The sequence below is a fragment of the Caloenas nicobarica genome, chromosome 12, assembly GCF_036013445.1.
Source record: "Caloenas nicobarica isolate bCalNic1 chromosome 12, bCalNic1.hap1, whole genome shotgun sequence".
In the NCBI taxonomy this organism is placed as follows: Eukaryota; Metazoa; Chordata; class Aves; order Columbiformes; family Columbidae; genus Caloenas; species Caloenas nicobarica.
This window is the reverse complement of record NC_088256.1, coordinates 21,125,591-21,149,881: the sequence shown is the minus strand read 5'-3', so window position 1 is coordinate 21,149,881 and position 24,291 is coordinate 21,125,591. Positions and strand designations below refer to the sequence as shown.

The window sequence follows — 24,291 nt, the reverse complement described above, 5'->3', positions numbered from 1 at the left end:
CATTCTCACAAACCAGGTTCCCACACCCACGCACACAAATGTATTTAAGCACCATTTTTATAATACTAGAGTTAAGGCTGCGACAGCATTTCCACTGGAAATCGGATTTTTCAGGGATTCCAAGCACAGTTGTGAGTTTGCTGTGGGCTGAATGTGACATCGGAAAAATGTACAAGTTGCCAACAGGTCTTTGCATTTCTAAGACTAAAAAATACAACTTTTAGACTAAATTTTGCAGGCTGTTACTTACTGTACATAAAGGAGGCTTGTTGTTTGTTTTGTTTTGTTTGTTTTTCCAATGTGTAAACCTCTGATATACTAATATTTGAAAATTATCTATCGCACATGTGCGGTAATTTTCTATAATACATACTCGTAAGAACACAATGACAGCTCCCTACAATACTAAATATAGATTTACCCTTGGATTGTTAACTGCTCCTTCAGTCTATCAGGTAAATAATTAGCATTTGATAAAACTTTGCAAGAGGGTTGAAAAATAAAATAGATCGAGAAATGTAAATGCACAAATGGGTTTTTAAAAGATGGAACTGAAGACACAGACCACGGGTAGCCGGACACTCCTCGTCAGGGCTGACAAGACATCCCTGAACCTACAGCTCTTCCCTTTCCCTGTCAGATTAAAGATGAAATATTAATCAAGTTCTTATTAAAAATCAGCGACTTAAACTCACTTTCTCCTGTTAAGACTGCGTGATTTTGAACGGTTCCCAGAAACATCCCACGGGCACCCAGGAACAGCCTTTTCAAATGCTTGACGAGGTTCATTTTGCCTTTTTGCAGCCAAAAGATGCTTCAAACATTGTGAAAAGCAAGACCTCCACAAATTATTTCTTCATTATTATACTGAGCTTGTTTATCTGCGGGATGGGGCTGACGGGGATGCTGGTGGAGAAAGGAGGGACAGGGATGGAGAGGAGGAAGAAAACTGCCCGAGCCCAGCCAAGTTCCAGCACCCACATAAAAGTTTCGCGGGTTATTTAAAACAGAAATATCTTGTGAGGCTGGAAGGACACAACTTCTACAAGAGGGATATAAACTGCAATTCATGTAGGAAGGGAATAAAAATTTTAAAAAGAAGGAGTAACTCCATAGAGACAGAGCCCACGTGTTAAATACCAGGGGAAATAAGTGAAGTTTTAGGTCCGGCCCCGTCCCTCCAACTTTCCATCTTCCTTAAATCCACCTCCAGCCACGTGGGAACGGTGCTGGCAAAGAAAGGCAGATCTGAACAACAGGGAAAGTCTTGGGGAAAAAAGAGGGAGAGAAAGAATTCAACCTCGCAGCCCAGCCAAAATCAAACCCAAGTTTCCAAAAGAGGATCATAAATAACCCACAGGGGCAATGAAGGGAAGGGCAAGAAGAGGCGCAGAGCAGGGCAAGGAGAAAAGCAAAAGGTGCGAAGAGAAAATCCAAAGCAGCCGAAGTCTGGGCTGAATGGAGACGCCAACTCTTGGCTCCTGCAAAATGAGCTTCGTCCCCACGCCCCGGGCTGGACGGAGCCGGGAGCAACACAGACCCAGCGGATCCGCAGCCACAAACCCGCCAGCAAAGACCCACACGAGGCTTTTGGACCCGCCTCCGGAGGATGGAGCATGTGGGGTGTCCCACAGTGGCCCCGAGTCCCCTCACGTGTCCCCGAGTCCCCTCCAGGGCCCTGGCAGCGCGGGCAAGATCCTGCACGTGGAGAAACCCCTGAGGCTCCAGCGCCCCCGAATTAATCCTCGGGCACACCGGACCCCTGGCCTCCAAGCCCTCAGGAACTCCACACATCATCAGACCTACAAACTCTTTTTTTAGGCAGAATTTGGGCATTTTTTGTTAAACGCACAAGGAGAGAGACGCCGGTGCTGCCCCTGCAGCGCTGCCCGGGCACCCAGGACTGGGCTCAGGGACCAATTCGCTGCAAGGTTTAAATCATTTTGCTGCTTCTGCTGCACCCGTTGGGTCGATATTAAGTTTTCTGCAACCCTAAGTGTCTCCTGATAGGGTCTGGGTTTTAAGAGAAAGTGTCCAAGTTACTACGAAATTATAATTACTCCACAGAATGAGGCTAGGAGAAATCAATGGCCTAACTCGGAGGAAGAACCCAGATACAAAACCAAATAAAAATAACATCTCTAAAACCAAGTTATTTCTTTCATGCTTATAAAAGGTTCTCATGCACAAAAAAAAAACCTCTATTTTTTTTTTTTTTTTTTTTTACAATAAGCAATAGTTCTGTTGCTCTAGCACACCCTGCTGACTGGCTCTTAATTGGGTAACACGGTTGATTAATACTTACGCCACAGCAAAGTGATGCTTCAGTTATCTTCACAGTACTTCATTCCATAGAAAAGATACATTTAAGAACATATTTAATATTATTCTAATCGCTGCTAAAATACACAAACTTATAAAACAATTTCTCTGGAACCCACATGTTTTCTCTCTCCCCAACCCCTACACAAAATAAATAAGTAAGTGGATCTTCAGCCAGTCAGAAATATATGAAAAGCATTTCTTTTGCATTTCAAGGTTTTCAGGCTTTGGGACACAAACCGTAGTGTTTACACGAGCTCGACGGGACTGATGGAAAGGGGACAATTCCGACTACGGACTGACGCGTACATGCTATTCCTGCTTACCATATGGAGAAGGACCAATCCGGCAAAGAAATAATACATTTCTTATAAATATATATGCGTGTATATATATACATAGATATGAGAGAGATGACAGGACAGGTGTTTATATTTTAAAGCCCAAGACAGAACCAGGAGAGCCTCTGCACTTTTGGTTGGGTTTTTTTTGTTTTCCCCATCAAAACACAACTGAATCAAGTCCAGAAACAGATTATGGCCGATTCAAAACGTTCCTTCAAAAATTAAAAGTGTGAGTTTTGTACTGTACCATAAACTCATCTTAATGCTCTGAGCCTTTTAGGATATACTCTCCTCCATCACAAAACTAAACCTCTGCATTTTTTTTCAAGTCATTTTGCATCTAACTAGAATTTTTGGAAAGCGCGATAAAATAGCTAGTGCTTAATATAGAAAGTCAAAAAATTAAATTCCTTCTGCATCTGAGAATATACGTGGGTCACTCTTTGCTGCCTGAGGTTTTCCAGAATTATTGACCAAGCTGTGCACAGAAGAACTGAAGGATATTGGATGAAAGTTTAAAAAAAAAAAATCACCTTTAAAAACTCCACCAAAACTTTCTAGTCTGGTTTTTGTTGGTTCTCTCTGTGTAATCCAACTCACTCTCTTATCCAAGCCAGAACTGTCAATTCATTTAGACAACGGCAGAAATTCAAAGTCCCAAATATTACTATATTCCAGGCAGAGCCTGGGAAGGACGAGGCTGCTCAGCTCAGCCCAGACCTGTTCCTGCTCGCCCAGGAGCAAGACCACGACTGGCGCCACGTTCTGTACTGCTACCACCAAAACTAGTTCTGTTTTCAAGTTACTACAGCATTTTTGCAGGATAACAAGAGTACAGTGCAACACGAATTCTCTGCTGGAAGCTCAAGATACAAGAATCAGCGCAGGAGCCGGTCAGTGCCGGGGACCAGAGCTCCCTCCTCACCTGCCCGGGACAAATTCAACCAAACGCGGATTTTTACCGAGGAAACGGCAGCAGAAACGCGTGGGAGACAGTCGGCTTATCTGCACAAACCAATCACCCTCTGCTGAAAACATCCCGCTGCTGAAAACTCTGAGAATTACTTTGATTTGTTTCCATTGCGTCAATATAATCAAGATATAGTTACTCTACAACTCCACAAGCAATTCCATCCCTCAACGCTCCTTCTTCAACACGTACTGAGTAATAGCATCTATTTTCTTTTAAGTTTCCAGTAGTTGTAAATAGAGGTAGCTGAGCTACTATCAAAAATCACGTTATGCTTTGAAGAAGAGGAACCTTTCAAACATTTAAGTTACCCCTTAGCTGCACAATCTCTATTAATACTATAAAAATATGAGAGGACAAAAAGAAAATAGATGCAAGTAACTTTTGCATTTGGCACCTTTTGCCTAGATATCCATACTTCTCAAGTATTCTCTTTTTAATAAAGTTAATGCACACATAGGACACACCACATCAAAGGTTTGCTACATATTTACAAGGCACCAACCCTTTGTCACTTTTACAGGAATAAAGAACCGATAGAAAGCACATCAGGACTCCCGTAACTGTAGTATAGACATACTTCAGTTCAGCACAATTCATGAATGTTTGGCCTGGGAAGATTAAAATAATCCAGATCCTTCTTACAATATAGAAACTGTAAACATTTTATAGCTGCCTTTAGGATTGGTGTATTGTGCAAAAGTTATAATTATTACTGTGTATAAGGATTTATGGCAGAAACCACATAAAAACTCTGTAAGAAGGTGCTATTTCTATAATACAAAAACAAAACGAGGGAGAGAAATCACGATCGTGACTCCAAATGTCATGTTCTCGTCGAGAAGCTGGAAGCCTCTTTAATGGGATGAACTTGTAGTGTGTGGGGAAGAATTTCTGTAATTTAAGGCCTAATGACTAAGGCTTGTTCTGACCAATGAAGCGTGGCAATCTGAAGTTTTCAAACAAACGCAAACGGACAGAATGGAAAAGCACCACTGTGAAAAGTGAGTGGAGTCCCCGCACAACTTGCTTGGTAGATTTTTCTGGTAAAATCCCTGCAGTAGAAGGCCATTGAAGTTCTTTTTAAAATTGTTCCAAAGTTTTTTACCTGTCAATAATTCCATCCCATGAGATGGCTGACCCTGGCTTTTTCTGTCATTTTCCGCACCCTGCCTGACCTGGAAGTACCAAGGTTCAACGGATCCTCGGTGTGCACAAAATTGTCATTATCCGAATCGTCGTTGTACAAGACAGTTCTCCTGCCCTCGTTCCTCGTTTTGATTCGAGGTGGTCTGCTGAACCGCCCTCCAAACACACTTTCACCAAATTGTCCTCCAAACAGGTTTTCGAATTCGTCATCCGTAATTCGGGCCCGTTTCGCTCTGGTGGCTCCTCGCGAGGCTCCTCGGCCTCCTCGGCCTCGTCTTCCTCCCCGGCCGCCTCCTCTTCCTCGGCCGCAGCCTCTTCCTCCTCTGCCACCTCTTCCTCCTCGGCTCCATCTCCCCCACCTCCCCCAGCGGCCCCTCCTCCCTGTCCCTCTGCCCTGCCAATTCCGTTTCCCACCGGCGAGTTTCCTTTTGATTTTCCTTTTGGGTTTTTTGGATTGCACCACTTTGCTGTAGTCATGGTCTCCGTCGATGTAATCCTGGTCCGTTCGAGACGTCGATTCGGAGTCGGAATCGGAGCCACTTCTGCTTTCAGAACTGGAGCTGGATCCCGATTCCCCACTTTCCGATGAAGATAAACCAGATTTTTCATTTAATTCTCTCTTCTTTTCCTCTTCCTCCACCTCCTCCAGATGCTCATCGTCTTCTGATGCACTAATTAACTTCCTCTTGACGCCTGCCCGAGGTTCTCTGCCATCCCCATTTGTAAGTGGCCCATCAGGAGCGTGATCTAAGCAAACACAAAACAAACCCTATCAGTTGTCATCGTCATGCCCGAGCCAAATAAGACACAACAAGTGGGATTTGCCTCATCTGCCTTCGCAGTGTGTGCTGGGGATGATCCAGCTCCGAGCTACTCACCACAGATGACCTTTCCGTGCTGCGGAGCATCTAAATATGCTCTAAGGGGGAAATTTGTCAGACAAAGTCAACACAGCTCATCTTATCACAAAGCAAGGACTATAAACTGTCTTGGGAAAGAGTTCAGTGAAGATCCAGTCAATACGAGGAGCCCAGAGCGACTGGGTTAGACACAAACATCTACCCTTTAGTCACATGAATCCTACTGAGAGCCAAGCCAGAAGAACCTTCAAAACCCAGAGAGAAAACAGCAAAGTTTTTCAATGGTGTTTCTCATCGCAACCACTTAGTCTTGATTACGACAAAAGTATTTAAAAACTGGTAACTTGTTTTCATCTTTGGTTTCAACTTAATTAATAAAAGGACGAGATTTTGGGGTGGGGATTATTTTGGTTTGGTTTGCCTTTTTGTAACTCTTGAAGGAACTGGAACTCTCGAGAAGTTTAAGAGCAATTACGCTTTTCCATCTGGAGAAATTTTAACGGGCTTCACTGAAGCGCATGTGGCATCATGTGCATGCCACACTTCAGACAAGAGACCACAGAACTGTAAAAATTAAGGTAAATTCACTTCTTTAGTATGGTTTGGGGATATAGTATAATCCTAGACTTCATCAAGAATATTATAAGCATCAGAAAGAAGCAACATCTTTCATTTCCAGTACGACCAGTCACTCAAAGAATAGAATGCTTGTTATTTCTCACCTTGTTTCACTGGTGTAGATTTACTCCTGACCGGTCTACTTTTCCCTGGATCGACAGCATTTCCACTCCGGCTCTGTGCATTGGAGCCTGAGGAAGATGATGGTTGCCCTTCCATCTCCTCACCAGCGGCTGAACCCAGCGGTTCTTCTGCTGTATCTGAAACTTTAGACAGGGCAGACAAAATATTTCTGTGACCCTGCTCTTTCAGCAGGTGGGTTTTTGTACGTGGCTCATTAATATAAGCTTTAATCTGCATATGCAAGTTGCTGCAAGAGAAATGATGCATTTTATAAAATTTCTCCTCACCATGAGATGAAACTGAAGAGCTAGTCCTAGTCAAAGGCAGTGAGGTATTCTGGTTTGGTTTGGGTTGAATCTTCATTTGTTTCTGTTTCCCTTTTGGGCTGAAGACACAAAATATCCCAAAGAGATAAAACTGTTAGTACCAAAAGACTCAAACACAAAACCAATTTCCCTTGCAAAGTGTCTTGGGTTTTGCAGCAAATGCATAACACAAATCATCTCTTCCCAGTGCTTGCACAGGTGTAGCAATACAAAGAACAGTGACAACACCATTCAGTTTGATAAAGGCGCATGAGTTTGCAAGAACAAGATTTTATCTCACCTTTTAAAACAAATACTCGGTTTACTAAGAAAATGTATCATATGGAAGTCAGAAAAGTGTTATACAACACTTTTTTTCAACAGTTACCAAAGGCAAAAGGAAGCTTGCTCTTCCATTTTCTCCAGAGGGAATAATTCTCTAATCACACAGCCTTTACTTACCAGAATTCTGTACAAACTACAAACTGAGCGTGGAATTTGAGCTCATGATTTTATCACCCGAAAGAGCAACTGCCTCAGGAAACCAGCAATACCATTACTGAATTTATTCAGGAGGGCACATCGACCACCGGCATCTCAAATGAACCGACAGTGAATCCCACACTATCATGATGTTACCTTGATGCTCTGCTAGTTGAGGGGGAACTGCTGCTGCTTCTCAGCCGTTTTCGGTACCGTGGCCTCTTCCTCTTCTGACATTGCATTGCTGATTTGTACTCGGAGATGATATTTTTCATATGGTTTTCAAATAAGGCAGATAGTCGAAGTGTCATGCTGTAAATCTGGAGTGAGAGAACATGGTCATACTTATCAGAAGTTGAATAACTTGGGGGAAAAAAAAAAAAAAAAAAATCGCAAAGATGCCCAGACTTTGTAGCGCAAAAGAAAAATTCATGGTGACATTCAACTACGAGGTTCTTCACAGATAATTTCCTTCCGTGGTACAATGGTATTCTCACAACAGAAAGTGTTTCTGTAAAAGGATTTAATTACATACAGTACAGAATATTTACAGAGTTAAAGGAAAACGGGTATCTAGATTACTGAAATATAGCCCCCTTTTTTAATCTCTGTAAAGCACGGAAGCACACCATTAGATAACTTGAAGTACCAGGGAAAAAACAATTGTACTTTACTACCCCCTCACCTCTGCTTTTTGCTTTAATTCCCTTGTGACGAGTCCTTACACCACCCTACAGAGCCACACACAGAAGCCAACTAAAATGTCCTCATCCCTAATTTCTGTGAGCCACGTGTCAAAAACCTCAAACCATGTTCCTGTCCTCTTTCCAGGCCTTGCCTCTGTGCAGCCTCATCCCTGAATTCACTCATGGCTATTTCTCCAGATTTCAGACTGTATTCATGTCTGTTCGAGATTTTACCTGGGATTTGTTTGAGTTATGACAAACCAATAGTTCAAACTCAGCATAAATAAAACAAAGTTCTCGATTCCTTCCCCACACCCTCCTGCTGCATCCAGTCTTCCAAAAATCGCGTAAACACCATCAGGATGTTGTCATCATCTCACACTCAGCCGCTCCCCATTTCCTGCAGTCTGCCTGAATAGAAAATCTCTTTGATATAGAGTTTTCTTTACTTTTTCTTTAAAATGGGCCAGAAAAACCTCAGGCTGAGACTAAGAGTAAGACCCTACAACCTCACCCTGTCTCTCACCATTTACACACATGATGAAAGCTCCTTGCAGCACCTTCTGCTCTTCCTCCTGCTCAACAGCGCCCAGAATAAAATCTTGGGTCACACTACGGTAGGTGCCACACGAAAATTTTACAGAAATATTAAAATCTATGTATTCTGGTGCTTTAAGTAACAGTAGCTCAGTCTAGCCCCAAGCGGTGTGCATTTCCTAAGGCGTTTTAAGTGCTCCTGTTTCTACACAGAAATATCAGGCAACTTTGTAACCAGCGCTCTTATCTATGCCAAATGATGCATTTTGTCACAGTTTAAAGCATCTTATTCAATATGCAGCTTTTCCTTATAACGATAAGGTCATTCCAATACCAGTTCTCTTTAGTGTCTGGAAGTGCAGTCAAAATTCTTTCTACTTTTGTATTATGAAGAGGTCAACCACTTGAATCGTATTTTGCATCAGTGGTAAAACCTGTACCTGTGTCCTCCTGCTGACTTGTGATTTTTTGAGCGTAAACAACATCTTATTAAAATACATTGAAAATTTTAGAATCGTTTGATCACATAGGAGCTGAGGAAAAGCTGACAGGTGATACACTGCACATGAACACACCTTGGACACAGCCACGTTTACGTGATCAGTCATACACTCAGTCACTTTACCTAGCGCATATAAAAATATCTATATTCTAACAGCTCAACCTGCCCTTTACCTCCTGCCGTATCTTGTTTAGGGCTCCAGCCCAACACATTTTTTCTGCCTGAGTAGATTCCTACCACATGCAGAAAAAAGCAAGATTAGCACCTGAGAAACAGGCAACACTGTGCAAAAGTCTTGCCAAGTATACTCAGTAAACTAGAAAAAATTAAGTATCATAATGCTCTCAGTAGAAATATTGGATAATACTTGCATTTACAGTAGATTAAAAAAAGATCCTACTATATACATATATATGCAGTTATCAAGCTGATAGTCTTGTTTCCAGGAATAAACTATTGAAAAAATAAAAGCAACTGGTGATCAGTTTTCTGCTACAAATATTCAAAAAAACAGTTGCAACAGTAACCACACAATTTCTCAGAAGCTTTAAGTTCAGCAAGTTCAGATGAAAATGAAATTCAGAAGCGATCTGTGTGAGCAGAACAAAGCAAGTTTATAACCGTGGGTCCCAGAATTGACATATGCTACTTATTTTTATTTCACGATACAGTGCTTTGCTCTCAGATACAGACCTCATTTCATGGGCTGTATTTATGTAGGGCCTGGGTCTTTGTAAAGAAAGGATTAAAATTTATGACTTACTCGAGACTTTTTATTAGGAGTGTAAGCTTTAGAGTTGCAGAATATTAAACGAATGTCTTTGTAGAATTCCAAGGGACTAGTGTAGTTTCCTGCTTCCAAGGTTTCTTTCACAGTGCTGAAGTCCATAGGAGTGTCTACAATATCTCGATAATCCTGTAAGAACATACAAAAAAAATAATCAATAAAGGCTGTCACATCCTACAGCAATAAAAACACCTGAGTGTTCACCCACAACAGCAGCTCTTCAATAATTATTTCTTTTTGAGAGTTACTGCAAAGAATTCTCTGCAAACACCAGCGCACAGAACACAGTGCATTCCAGCTCTGAGAGGGAGAGGTTTTGCCAAAGGATGAACAATGGGCTTTTTTAATTTTGAATATGAAAGTTGTGCTTACAGGGTAGGAGAAGAGATCAACCGGCTGCCTAAAAGGCTCTGAGTCCTCTCTTTCATAAATCAGGTTTAACAGCTGCTTGCATTGCTCTTTCCAAGCATCAGGACTTGCCTTCATGGGTTGTCTTTTTATTCGTCGTCGTACCTGCAGGAAAACAGATATACTTTGTAATTTTTTAGAATATTCAAATTTTTCACTTTAAGTTCCTATTAATTTACCAGCACCCTGATTCAAAGCAGATTTCCACAATCAAAACCAGAACTGCAGCAAGATTAAAGCACAGCTGACGGCACAACAATAAGCAGTCTGCAAATGGCAGAAATAAAAGAAAGATTCTTCAGCAATTAAGCAAATTTTCCTGCACAATAACTGTCTGCCGACACTTACACACACGTGCAACTAAAGTCACATCAGCTCCAACAAATTTGAACCATTCCAGATCTAAACACGTGTTTCAGTACCTGCTCCATCTCCCTTCTTAAGCAGAAATATTTACTCACTCGTCTTTTTCCAGACGAAGTTCCTGGAGCATCTGAATCCACATCTACTTCTGCCACCTAAAGGCAAAGGACACAGTTACACACGTACATGCGTGAACATGCCCTCGGCATGGAAAAAGGGGTTAAAAATAAAAAGCCAGCCAGAACAAACGCAATTTTAAACCACTCAAATGCAAGGAATGGTTCAAGCAAAATAGAAATACCTTCCAACTAGAACTTAAATAACTTTAAAAGAAAAATGAGGTGGATAAGCTGTTTCATCTCTAAGTTTGCTTCCACAGGAATTATATATAAACATATAAGAAATAAGAATGGTTTATTTTCAGTGCTTAAGACTCAGCTAAGTCCCAGTTTTGCAGAACCATGTTCCCCTGCCTAAATGTTCATGCCCTGAGCAGCTGGACTGAGTCTATTCAGGTTTCGTTTACTGCCTTACTTACACCAGGTATACATGATCTTCTTTTCAGAATCTGGATTTAGAAATTACAACAAAAACTCCTTTGTACGCAGCTTTCTACCACTAATTAAAAATGCATCATTTTGAGAGGAGAAGCGCTTGCTTGAAAGCTCCTACAAAGGATCTGGAAGTCATTTCTTTCTTATTTTAAAACATTGTAAACCAAGACATGTTCTTTGAAAGGCTGGAGAGAAAGGAAGGTGACATAGTAGCAACTTTGGACACTTCTGAACAACTGACACCAGAAGGCTGAGTTGGGAAGGGAGGATCTGCTATTTAAGTCATGGAAATCCCTCATTTTCTTCAAAATACTCTTTTAAAAAGTCTGTGAAAATAGATGCTGTTATTATATCTTCAGTTTTATAAAAGTAATTAAATTATTACATTGTAGGGTAGATTTTAAGTTTCAATACAAATCCAAGACAATAGCACCAGCCATAAGTACAAGTACATTGTGCAAGCAGCATGAGGTTTAACTGGAATATTTCAAAACTGCCACAATGGAGGATGTCTGGGGGAAGGGAGGAGGGAAGAAACCTCCTCACTAAATCTTATACTAGCTCATGTGTTAGAAAGCAACACTGAAAAAGTAAAACAAACCCAAGTTTGCAACAGAAACTAAACCACATTTTGAAATGTTTACAAACTGCATCTAGGGGGAGAAGGTGTAAGGAGAGAGAAGTAATTAAAGGAAGGGATATCTGACCTGGTTTTTCACTCCAGGGTACAACTGACACAGAATTACAAAAGAAAACCAGCTCTGCGGCCTCCCTGACAATAGGAGAACTGTTGTCCTTCTGGTTTGGCAGACGGAATAATCCCCAGTTCATATTCCTTCTTTACTAACACTTCCTTGCACAACAAAACATCATGTACTGAGAGAGGATCAAAGATCGCCAGTTCCAAGAACCATTTTTACTTACTTAAAGGAGCTTATTGCCCCAGGTGAGCAATTCAAATGACTTAAACAGGCTCATCTCAAAAACTCAGTGCAACTACCCATAAAATAAAAACTCCACAAAAATCTTTTCTCAGACATTTCTCCCAGGTGCTGAATATGAAATGCAAGAAGTTCTGACGATCGGATTTAACGGTCTTACCTCCTCTTCTTCATCAGTACTGCTTAGGTCTTCTGCTTTCACCTTGTTATATATTTCTAAAATATCAGTACAACTCTGATCCCTGCAGGACAATAACAAAAGTCAAAAATACGTGATCAAATATCTCAGAAGCTCAAGATGTCAGGTCTATAAAGTCAAAAGCATGCCTACCCTATGAAGCGAAGTAAGACATCCGTTACAATTTTGGCTGCTTTGACTATAGGACTGTCTGGCTCGTTGAAAGTCCTGGCATTATGTTCAATGTATCTCACCTCCCACATCAGTGCAGAGATTCTCCTAAAGAAAAAAAAAAAGGGATGGAGAGGAAGGTGTACATTATTTTCCTTCTGAGTTCAGTAGGATTCCTCAGGAAAAGCAGGAATCAGGTAATTCAGATCCAGGAGAAACAGGTTGCAAGAGACCACGGTAAGTGGTTTCTGTTCACATACCCCCGACGGCTTTGTGGTAAAAGATGTTCCTCTTCGGAACAGCAATGAAGAGAATGAAAACAGGAAACAAATCTACTGAAGGAGAGTGCTGACTACTCCCACTTAGAGAAAGCCTTGGAGATAAAATGGTCCTCAGAGGGGATAAAAAGAACAGGACATTATTTATCCCCAGGTTAACTGGAAAAACTGAGATTTCCAGTTTACAGCACTGTTTAGCCTGTCTCTGGCCACTGTGACACAAGCAAAGCATCTGGTTCCAAGGCAGAAGAGATAGAGATGAAGCAAATATTCGCCCACAGCCAGACAGAATCTGACCTTACGCTGTTGGCCTATCGAAGAAATATATTGCTGAAGTAGCATTACATAGTAGCATCCTCAATTGGGCTACAGAAAATGCAGATTAAAAACAAATAAAAATCCAGCTGACCTATAAAACCTGTTTTCGAGTCTCCTCCTGATGGTGGTGAGGTCAGTTGGATAAGCAACAACAGTGCAATACATGGGATAGGCACTAAGGTCCACCGGAACAGCAAAGGGATTAGAAATGTCTGAAAGACAAAACAGCAGCATAATTTAGATGTCTCAAAATTCTGGTACCAGAAGTTGTAAAGTAACTAGACACCTTATAATGGGTTTTCTTTCTAAGAATTCAGTAAAAGCGATAGAGCTGGTTATGTCATTACCCAAAGGGTAAGATTCTTCCTCTTGTACCATCTGTTAACTACTCTTGAAATAGCTTTTTTTGTTCAAGTATCGCATCTGAGATTTGCAGGCCAGCAGCCAACTGTATTGCAGAAAAGCAACGTGGCATATGCACTTTCAACAGGAATACAAGTGACATAAACTAAGTATACAGACATGTCCTGTGTATAAATATAGGACAGAATTTAAATCATAGCATGCTATTAAATGCCTACAAACTAAGAATACAGACATGTGTTCTTGTATAAATATAGGACAGAACTTAAATCGTAGCGTGCTATTAAACGCCTACAAACTAGTTACAAGGGATTCGTTGGCGAGGATTTGTTGGTTGTTTTTCGAGGGGTTTAATTAAATGTTTTGCTTATTCATATTTAGATATGACCCACTGAGAATCCCCCTTAACTTGAAAGGAAGCAGGTCAAGCCCCAGAAAAAAAAGGAGTAAAACTGAAAAGGACACTGTATGAAATTTAAAAGGCTCTTTTCAGTCATTTAGTTGAGTGCATTTCAAATACTCCACAGTAACTCCAATATCCTATCCACGCTTCAGTCATGTGCCACCACATTGACATTCTTAATCCTTCCACCTTTTCTCTTCAAACATACCAAGTGAAAGAAGTTGCTCGATCCCCCGGATGACTCGTTCACATTCTTCGTCTCTGGAATGGGCCCCCCATTCTCCTTCCTGGGGTTTGTAGAGAAGAGCTGTCAGTTCATCCGGCGTCACAGGAACTCCAGCACCAACCTCCTCCGGATAAGCAGCTAAATATGAAGAATTCAACAACAGTAAGTACTAGCAGTGGTAAAAAACTACTTACTTTGTATATGGACATGAATTCAACACACACTTACTTCCTTCTGGAATTGGTTCCATGTCCCACGGACTCATCCTCTCTCTTTCATTGTTGTCCCAGCTATTAAAAAAAATACATTTAAATGCATAAGTTAGACCTGTATGTAAGGATACACCTTTTCTCTACCAGACTTAAAAGGTCCTGTCTATTAGAAACTAGACATGTTACTAGCTCCACTCCAACTCCTTATTCTTCTCTTGTATCCCCTATATACTCACCGCACCGCTTTTTACACCAAAAGCACTGTTTTATGAATAAGCTCATAATTAAATAACTAAAACCAAAGTGGCTGATTATGTACTTAAGTGGGAAAGAGGACCCTAGTTCTTGAGGTACACATCTGAGTTGCACGTAAAGGTCTAGGAGACCCAGAGCATGTAAACGTGTGTGCAACATCCCAGCCATGTCAGCACTTACTGAACGCAGTAGCACTGGAAGGAACTATCGGGATACTCTGCCTGGAAAGGCTGCTGACTCTCCACAGTTCCAAACCACCAGGCGTCATCTATTATACTGCGAAATCTATCCCCTGTAAGGAAAAAGGTCGCATTCAGCAAAAGAACAGCATAAATAATTGGTAAATACTTCTTTTTAGAGAATCGACTTCATCTTTCACAAATGCACTACTTCAATTCTTACGTTTTGCGCTCCAGGAATCAAGCCCTTCCCCTAAAGCGATGACTTTCACATCTCTGGTTAATTAGTCACAGCTGCCTCCACGTCTCAAATTACAGTAAAACAGGACATTCTTCTGCTATCACAGGCCTTGTAACAGTTTCTCTCATTTCTCTTTTTTTTTCTGCTACAGGAATTGTAGCAAACATCAAATAAAGTTTCCAATGATCACTATAATATCATGTGTGGTACAGTCCTTTACATCATGTAATACTGTATCCTATTAAATAGCTGCAGGAATGTTGCAAAACATATGGAAGTGGAAAAAAAATAGTCACCTATTTGCCAGTTCCTTTCTTTGGCTTCATTATAAAACTGATGCAGCACAAGGAAGTCAATAACATCTGGCATATCGTGGTACCTTCATGAAACAGATAAAAGAAGTTGCTTCTATTACCCATAAACTTAGTTCTACATGTACAATACAGTCTCCAAACACACAATTTCATGCATTTTGTTTTCAAGTTTGGTGTAATTATGTCGTCATTGTGACTTGCAAGAGAAAAAAACCAAAACAAAAACAAAAAGGAAGGGAGGAAGCTCCTAAACTGCAAGAACTTACTTTATGGAAAATGATTCTCCTGTCATTTTGCCTGTGATTGGATCGAGGAAAGCAAGCTTCAAGCAGCAGAGTGTCGGAGGCCCAACTTCATATTTAATTCCTACAGTCTTCACAAATTCTTGTTCCTATTTACCAAGAAGCATGGAACAGTATTATTTTAACTTGCTAACAACACCATCCATGTTCAAGTATCAAACATATTAATAAAAACCAAACATGTTTCCACTCTAGAGCCCAGGTACTTTTCCCAATAAAAGATTTTTTTTTCTAAATACTACAAATCAGTCGCAGGTACCTTAAAAAGAAAATCAAAAAGGATATGAGATGCTCATTCCCTCGGTAGATTTGCGAAGAGGACACCCACAAATTATTTAACTTTTGCAATAAGGTTTAAGGAACATACCACTCTGCTTTTAACCACACCGAGGGCACCAGGGGCCTCTCGCCTTTGCATAGCAACACACAGGGGAAATAAAAGGAAACTTCCTCTAAAAGCGGAAATTCAACAATAGCCTTTATGTTCACATCCTGTCAAACAACAGCAGGTGCTTAAGATCTCTGTCCTACATGGAATACTATTTTCTTTCCCTTGCAAACTGATGATGCCTTTGAAGATTACAGCTGGAATCACTGAATACCTAGGACTAGTAACTGGATATTTTTCCAGTAAAGCAATTATTTTCATTAATAGAACCACTGGCACACACATATATGAACATTAGCACATATATGAGCTCTTCTCTTGACGTGAAATCTGAGTAAAGCTGAAAAAATATGGCAACACTGTCAATTAAGTATTAAACGACTCAGTGCTTCAAAGAAAAAGACAAGGAAAAAAAAAATCAAATTGACAGAACTAGGTAAACCTACTATCTGCCCAAGCAATCCATAATACTCTTATTTTGTAAAAATATTGTAAGATATTGTCTTGCCTGACCAGGAATTTAAGAACATTCACAATTTTATGCTTAGCAAGATCCACTGTTCAACAGAGCTCGTGGACACATTCAGGTCTTTACACCACCATGTCTTACTTCTTACCATAGCTTTTAAAACAATAAACAGAACCCAGATGTTCAGGTCATTGTAGAGTGTCGATAGAAATATAAACAGCTTTTGAGTGGTGGGTTCTGCATCAATTGGTGTTAAGAAAAAAAAAAAAAGCTGTAAAATAATTTGGGTTGAAAATGACCTCATCAAGACCAAAATCCTGCTATGCTTTCTTCATATTTTTCATACTGTTTTTTAATGTAAATTTAACACAACAGACATTCAGCTCTTTAAAGTATTTGGTCAACTTACCCTGAGTTCCATTTTGTTCCACGGTTGTTTTTGCATGTTAATACTGTAAATTTTTGCTTTCCTTACTGCCCGCACATAAGCTTCATGGCCTTGCCTGAAGTATATGATCTTAAAAGGAAATTTCAAAAAAAGAGTTTATTTTCATTTACTCATAGTCCTTTTCCTGTGCACTCTAATATTTCCACAAACATGTCAGAACATACTGCATACTTTGAACTTTCAGCACATACCGCAGGATTCATTGACACTATTGCTAAATGGAACAGTCCTGACCAAAACAAGCTCATCAGCCTCAGCAGGGATTTCAATCACTAATTACCTCGTCTCCCATCTGTGGGACGAACGGCGAGCGGCGTGGGATTGTGTCCAAGATCCACTGTGGGGCGAGCCATTCCTCGCTGGGTTCACCTTCCATGGAGAGCAGTCCGCTGGGTTTCTGAAATACAGCCCAGTAAATTCATCCAGCACTTACTGAAGATAATTAGATATAAGGCGAAGTAAATGCTGGAATGTCAACCTTCCAAAAACCTCAACTAAATGGTAGCGAATAAGACACGTTCATCAACGTATCAGAAGATTAAAATGTTTATAAATAAAGATACTATATTTCTTCAGAAATATTCCAAACATCATCTTTAAGAAATACTAGGAAAAAGAAATCTGACAATGTAGACACAATATGGGCGCATTATAACTTGGCAACAAAACCACCTTGGAGTAAATCTGACCGCAGTGAAGAGCATAAATCTAGGAGAAAACACTCCACCTTTTTGGAGAAATAAATACCTGCATGAAAATGGGAGTCCATCTGTGTCACCATAGCACCAAACCAAAATTACTCTGGTATTACAATTATTCTACTATTTATAGAATTGTTCTCACTGAATATTCGTTTGTGAAACATTTTGCTTTGAAAACAAGCACTCAGAAAGAATATACTAATAAAGCAAAAGACACTAACACATTTAAAATGCTGACCTTTTTTCTAGGCTGTTTAAGTTTCCTTCGTTTTGGCTCCAGTCCTTTTGTTCCCTTCATGTTTTCATCTTCAGAACTACTACAGATTTTCCGAGCTGCCTGCCTGGTTTGTCTCTTTGGAGGCTGGAGATTAATTCCAGCATCTGCTGTCCAGTCAGAATATTCACTCGATGAATCACTGTAGATAATAAAAAGTCGTAGGAAAGAAACCAGCGGTTCAGTTTTCACACAATGGAGTGAAAGGTCCAAACACTCAACCTGCTCTGCTGGTTCTGTGGACCAGATGTCAGGATTAGCACCCAATTTCATTCTCATGTGAATTTAAAGAAAACTGAAGAACTATCTAATTTGCCTATTTCAGCAAATTATTTTAGCAATTGCAAACTCACGGTAAAAGTACAGTTATGGCTGTTCCCTGTTTTCATACTAATTATCTCACCGAACCATAGGCTGACTTCATAAGAACTGACTGCAAGAAATGCATGAAAAATTTAGAAAACTAGAGCACTCTTCTAAAAATACAGTTCTGACTTCTTTAATATCCAAATACCACATATCCAGTATTTATATTAGGCCTTTCAGAACTGTCTTGACTTACTTAAATTATAGAATCAAGTAATATTAGCAATTAAGAGAGCAGTAAAGGTACCTGGAGCTGCTTTCGCTTTGCCATGCTGCCACGGGGTCATCCAGAGACGCATCACTTGTGCCAACCGTCTCATCTTCCTGTATTAAAAACAAAAGGTTTCACTTTAGAGCCAAGTTTTGAATGTATTATTTTTGTTTGCAAGCAAGTTGTACAACTCATCTCACCTGAGGAACGCTTTAAGTACTGGTTTAACTTAAAGTAAGTCCACAATTTCTTTCTGTATCTTAATTAATACTATACTATATGCTTATATAATTTCTGTAGAAAGAGATGTGAATTTTAATGGTATTAGAACCACAGAATTCATTACTATTTAAGTGTTTGATTAGTTAATTTAATGTCAAGCGGCCAGCTTTATAGCTATTCTGTATGTTCAATACATTTACAAAGTGACACTGTTCAGTCTCTTTTTACTTTGCTTGCTTCCTTTATAAGAACAAGTTATATTTAATCTGGTCTATTTTAAGTTCTTCCCTTGCCAATATCAATGATTAATACCAACACTCCATCTCTTTCAACAGCAGTCTACAGATGTAGACGAAATCAAAGTACTGAGTGTGACCTAGAATACACGTGCTGCACGAAATCCCAAAATAGCAAGCGGTTTAACACAATCTGGTTAAATTTACCTGAAAAAGTTTCAGATTTCCAAAAATACCCAACCTTTTTAAAGCTAGTTTTGAACACTGTACTGGCATTGAGGTAAATGATCCAAGATCAACATCCTACAGTAACACCACAAACCAAACAGACTCAATGATCGGAGTGTTTCTTCCTAAGTGGAGCAACTTGGAGCGTGGATGGTACCAGTGCTCCCAGCGCATCTGTTGTCAAACCACATTATTTTTGAGCAGGGAACCTATGGAAAGAGTGGCGGGATGTCTCAGACCTCGGAGGAGCTGTCGGATTCTTCCCGGGCACGTGCATTCTGACTCGCTCCATGCTGGCTGTGCTCTATGGTGGAGCGCGTTTGGTAGGCGTGCTGGCGCTTGCGCTGGTTTCTTCTCAAAGACCTTCCGCTCCCCGGCTGGTAATCATTCTTTTATCACAGGACAGGATAAAAAGATTAGAGATTTAATAAGGAATTACACAGCTAAGTGATGCCTCATTACATTGTATTCCATTTACAAATGACGACTAGGAAATCTAGAATTAGAAATAGAAATATCTTTTACACACTTGTGGTTGTTCACTCCAGTGCAGGTGGTTTTTTGTTCAATATCAATTCTACTTTTTGAAGTAGCAGCCCTTCTTAGAAAGGAAGTTACGGAGAAATCTCATTTTCCTGCAGTCTCCGGATAAGATAAAAGCTAGAGACTTAAAAAAACCTGTGGCACCTCTAACATTTCTCCTAATTTCCACAAGTCAAACTGCACGTGAACTGTGTGCTCTTTTCCTTTCCCACCATGTCCCCACTACCGAAGCCTTAAAGACTGAGATTTACCACTGCTGTTTTCAGAGTACAATATAAAGACAGACAAATTACAGTTACAGAAGGAAGAAAGCGAGCCAGAGAAACAATTAGTACTATTGATCTTCTAAATCATTTAATAAAATTGGGTTTGGGGGTTTTTTTTGTTTCTCTTTTTTCCCCTCAGTGCTCAGAACTGCTTCACACGCAGGTTCTCTCTGCTACTGAACTAACTCACCCGCTGTAAGGTGTGGGATGGCTTTCTCTTCTTTTCAACAGTGTATAAACTAATTTCGATTTCACCTTTGGCAGCCCGACATTCTTCCTGGACTCTAATGACACAGAGGAAGCATCCACGTTATTCAGTAAATCATCATATAACTTGGCAGATTCATTAATATACACATTAAAATACTTCTGGTTCCCTTGCTATAAGAAATCAGTGCACAAGTTCTCCTAGCAGCATCCACACATAATTCACGCCTGGGACCACAAGCTAAAGAAGCAAACTTGTTCTTTAAATAAAGCTTCAGGAAAATGTGGTATTTGAACTACTGAAGAAAGATTCAATTGTGAAGAGAAGGAATTACTATTCTCAACTCTCCAGCAGCAGCTATCACTGTAACCCTAATATCTGAATTTTTAAAATTATAATAAAAAAGCCAACATTTTTCTGAAAAAATCATTTTTTAAAACTTGTGACAGGTGTATGGAAGGATCATTAAACATTACGCAATTGAACATTTTTTCCCTGCCGCAGCATCTTACTTGCTGATGCCGGGAGGAAGCTCGTTCACCACCACCCTCCTGCTCCAGGCCATGAGGTCTCTCTCGGTCGCCATCTGACTGCGGGGAGCGTTGTTGTGCATCTGCCGGACCCCCTCGATCTGCCCGCTTCTCCGGAGACCAACGTTCGGTGGAGACGCCACATCCAAACCTGGGCTTCGAAGGGCTACGGAAGAAAAAGATTTTTCTTCACTACTCTAAACCATCAATAAAATCTAGAATTTGAAGCATAAGGATTGCACAGAGTTTCTTTCTGGCAACAAACGACACTTATTCTATGTTAAATGGCTTTGCCTTTTGCTTCAGGTGTTTGTGTTTTGGCCTTGGATTACTGGAGATGCGTATGCTGCTGTAACATCACCGTGCCTTGCTGTATCTTAGAGATATCTGAGGCAAGCAAAGACTATAAACTATAATAAAAGTTTTAAAGGCACTTCAGCGACCTTTAAATCAAAGGCTTGTCAACTGTTTACAGGCTCTGAAATAATGAATCTTAAATTCTATGGTACAAGAAGAGATGAGGCTGACATCTAAAATGACAGACTGCTGCAAGGTTTAGGGTTTGTGTTGTATCTCCATTTGTTCTGTATTTGTAATGCTTGTCTATTGCACCACTGGCACCGCTCGTGCTCCGGGCTTTTCATCAGGCCCAACAACACTGAGCTACAGACTTGGGAGAAAACAGACACTGTAGGGAGCAAAGCTGATAATATCAAAATCACTGCCATCATTGCCTTCATTTATCTCATCATTTGGGTACGCATCAACACAATCTCCACGTGCTTAAATATGGTTAACTGTGTAAGTAAATTGCATTCATGGTTGTGCAAGCCTATATCAAAATATTTGGCTATTTAAATATTAGGTACTTTATCCGTACTGTAATTAACTCACACGAACGGGTAGGTCACGTAGCAAAGTCACTGATCAATGCGAGTCCTGTAAGGTAACTACTTCAGTTTCTATATCAGTCATATCTGGAAATTCCCTTTCACACAACTACAGTGACATTCAAATAAAATGAAGAGACTTTTTGTGAGTTGAAGTTGGCTTTTACGCCACCTTCTTGACAATACCAATTTAGATCAAAGCAAAAGTGGATTGTCAGCATTTTTTCACTAATTCTTTTCCTATTCCTTCTTGAACTTAAAGACAAGCAGCTCCAAATCTATCAATCCTAATGAGCTTTGCCAGGAAATCTAATTCAAACATGTGTAATCAGTCATTTAACCTGGAACTACCTTATTAGTGGATGTAAATGTTTTAAAAGCTCGGGCTGACTTGCAGCACAAGTCCCCAGCATCTGCTCACATCTGCCTGGGTTTCTTTTAAATTTTTAATTGCTGTGTGTATTAAAAATAAAATCACAGTAGCAGAACACTTACCAGGAGAATAATCTCCAGCTTTCTAAGGAAACGCTAAGACAGAGCAGACATGTTTATTTTATAAACACTGAGGCTCAGCCTTAGCATTGATGCTGCGACAGGAAGCCATTAGTCTGTCACAACATTGGATTCCACTGACATTCGCTAATTATGTGCTGTTATCTTGACATTACGCAGTTACAAAGTACCTCTGTGGTGACTAAGCGACATCAAGACAATACAGTGAACTTTATTTTTTTGGAAAGGTTTATAACAGATAAACCTCAAAGACATAGTCTTGAAATGCACATTAACACATTTTGATTTGTACCTTCCTGTGCTTTAGGAAATGAACTGATGGTGGTAACGAGGGACACTTACCTCCATTAACAGAGTATGATCTATTGAGTGGGGGGTTTGGAAGAGTTTCTCCTTCATTAATTAGTCTCAGATCTTGTTCCCTCTGTAGCTCTCTGATCATCCCATCAAGGATGCTCTCATCCTGGTCATTAGTTTGCTGTCCGATGACTTGTTCAACTACTTCGCCATCACCTTGACAAGAACAAAGCCACGACTGCTTATAAAATGCTTAATTTCTGTTTTACTAAACACCACAGAAATAGTCAAATTCTACAATGTGCACTATTATTTGTCTGTCCTGCAAAACACTTGATTCACCAGCTGCCCTTCTGCTCTTGCATAATAAATGGAGGCAAAGTTCAAAAGAGAAGTTCCAATAAAAACCTAAAATTACAGACCACACGTAAAATATAAACCCAAACCTTTAGAAACGGCAAAAAGAAATCATGCTTCAGAAGTAAGAATGGAAGATCTTTTCTGGAGGTCATCATTTTGAAAAAGTTTATATCTACAGGAAAAAAAATCTGTCTTAAAAAGAATCCAAAAGCTATTTTTTCAATGTTCTCACCCTCCTGCTTCCTCACTCACAGACATAGTTACACTGAGGTCTATGGGGAAATTCTTTAAACGTGCTGCCATATACCTGCTAAAAGTTTGCAGATTTTGGAATATTGCACTCTCCTCACCTTGCCTCCAGTCAAGTTGATTCCGTCCACTTCCTTTATGCCATAAACCCACCCCATCTCCTACATCTACACTGAATTTCAACCACTAGTTTCAGAAAAAACTGAAACAAATCCTTGCAGTACCATCCTACTGAGCTGGTGCTCAATCCAGTGCAATACATGTATTATGCATGAGTTGTACACATCGTACCATTAGCTACGTATCCCAGCTGAGGAATAAGTTGTTCATCTTTGCAATTTTCCCTCCCTGGCACCAGCCGCTGGAATCTTGTGGGATGAGGATTTCCATCAACATCCACCAAGAACGGAGGAGGCATAAGATGCGGAGCCTGTTGAGTCTGTTCATCCAACACGTAGTTATTTGCATCGCGGATCAGTGGTCGGTAATCCGTATGGAAGAACATCTGATCTGGAATCTGCGAGGAAAGCGATTTAGTAAAGAAATCAATGGCCATTTGCAGCTGTCTTGCTGCTTAGGAATGGCTCCCATACCCATAACTCACAACTCCTACACTCAGGATCAGCAGAATTGTTACGACAGAGAACAGATTCCTACCACAAATGTGTTTTATTACCAAGGCCTGGTGCAAAAATTCAATAGTAAAATATGCCAACAGAGGTGAGTAGATGGAAGTTAATGCTTTGTTCTCCTGTGTAGAGATTCTCTTGTCTAAATCTTTTGGATTTAGGTAAACAGCAACTGCTGCTTTATGATCTAATTAACATACTGTCTGGGACAGGGCGAGGGCATAAACTGTAACACAAATATTTCTAAGACAAAATCAGGTCAGACACAGATGAGTTTAAAATTCATTCAACCCACCTTTTCATAATATTTATTGCATCCAAAACCAAATAGTAGCAGATGTCCATGAGAGTCTGTGCAGGCGAAATGCTGCCCATCTGGTGAGAACTTGCAGTCGAAAACAGCTCCATGGCCTTGGCCCTCAATCTGCACACAAGCACAGCGCATCCCTTTCACAATCATGCTTTCTCTACAAAAGCATTTTTATGAAAATTTCACCTGTGCTCCACCAAGCACTTAATCCTAATTCTGTGCAAATTCTCATCTCGCTCAAGACTAATTTACACTTATATTTTTTCCACTTCGTTATTAAAGCTTCGCCGAACAATCAAGTCAAACCCTTGCATTTTCTCTTTGTTCTGAAATTACAGTGCAACTTTTAAAGTATGTTCTGGAACAACTACTTAGAAGTCTACATTTTATGTTAATGGCAGACAGAGAGCAAGGCTGCCCCAAAGATCTCAGACACGTTTTGGCTCCGTACAAGCAGGTTTCACAGCTCAGGGCCTGGAGCAGCACAGCTGCATTTCCTCAGCACTGGAACCAAACCAGCAAACCTGGCACTGGGCACGTGAAGATGTAACAAATACAGCA

At 40.3% G+C, this 24,291-nt stretch overlaps 1 protein-coding gene across 1 annotated transcript in view; it reads right to left on the bottom strand.

Annotated features, from left to right (window-relative positions):
- Positions 1 to 4,113: 4,113 nt before the first annotated feature.
- BRWD3 (bromodomain and WD repeat domain containing 3) overlaps positions 4,114 to 24,291 on the bottom strand; it is a 49,495-nt gene continuing 29,317 nt past the window's right edge. The window contains exons 16-40 of the mRNA XM_065642998.1: positions 23,716 to 23,844; positions 23,083 to 23,308; positions 22,228 to 22,398; positions 20,465 to 20,648; positions 19,935 to 20,028; positions 19,175 to 19,324; positions 18,286 to 18,362; positions 17,637 to 17,814; positions 16,978 to 17,094; positions 16,659 to 16,766; positions 15,357 to 15,481; positions 15,073 to 15,155; positions 14,537 to 14,648; positions 14,118 to 14,179; positions 13,872 to 14,027; positions 12,989 to 13,109; positions 12,284 to 12,409; positions 12,113 to 12,194; positions 10,556 to 10,612; positions 10,059 to 10,199; positions 9,663 to 9,815; positions 7,331 to 7,494; positions 6,674 to 6,771; positions 6,368 to 6,529; positions 4,114 to 5,532 (exon numbers count right to left, since the gene is read on the bottom strand). Coding sequence (XP_065499070.1) covers positions 4,748 to 5,532; positions 6,368 to 6,529; positions 6,674 to 6,771; positions 7,331 to 7,494; positions 9,663 to 9,815; positions 10,059 to 10,199; positions 10,556 to 10,612; positions 12,113 to 12,194; positions 12,284 to 12,409; positions 12,989 to 13,109; positions 13,872 to 14,027; positions 14,118 to 14,179; positions 14,537 to 14,648; positions 15,073 to 15,155; positions 15,357 to 15,481; positions 16,659 to 16,766; positions 16,978 to 17,094; positions 17,637 to 17,814; positions 18,286 to 18,362; positions 19,175 to 19,324; positions 19,935 to 20,028; positions 20,465 to 20,648; positions 22,228 to 22,398; positions 23,083 to 23,308; positions 23,716 to 23,844 — 3,861 coding nt within the window. The 3' untranslated portion in view covers positions 4,114 to 4,747. The remainder of the gene's footprint in view (positions 5,533 to 6,367; positions 6,530 to 6,673; positions 6,772 to 7,330; positions 7,495 to 9,662; positions 9,816 to 10,058; positions 10,200 to 10,555; positions 10,613 to 12,112; positions 12,195 to 12,283; positions 12,410 to 12,988; positions 13,110 to 13,871; positions 14,028 to 14,117; positions 14,180 to 14,536; positions 14,649 to 15,072; positions 15,156 to 15,356; positions 15,482 to 16,658; positions 16,767 to 16,977; positions 17,095 to 17,636; positions 17,815 to 18,285; positions 18,363 to 19,174; positions 19,325 to 19,934; positions 20,029 to 20,464; positions 20,649 to 22,227; positions 22,399 to 23,082; positions 23,309 to 23,715; positions 23,845 to 24,291) is intronic.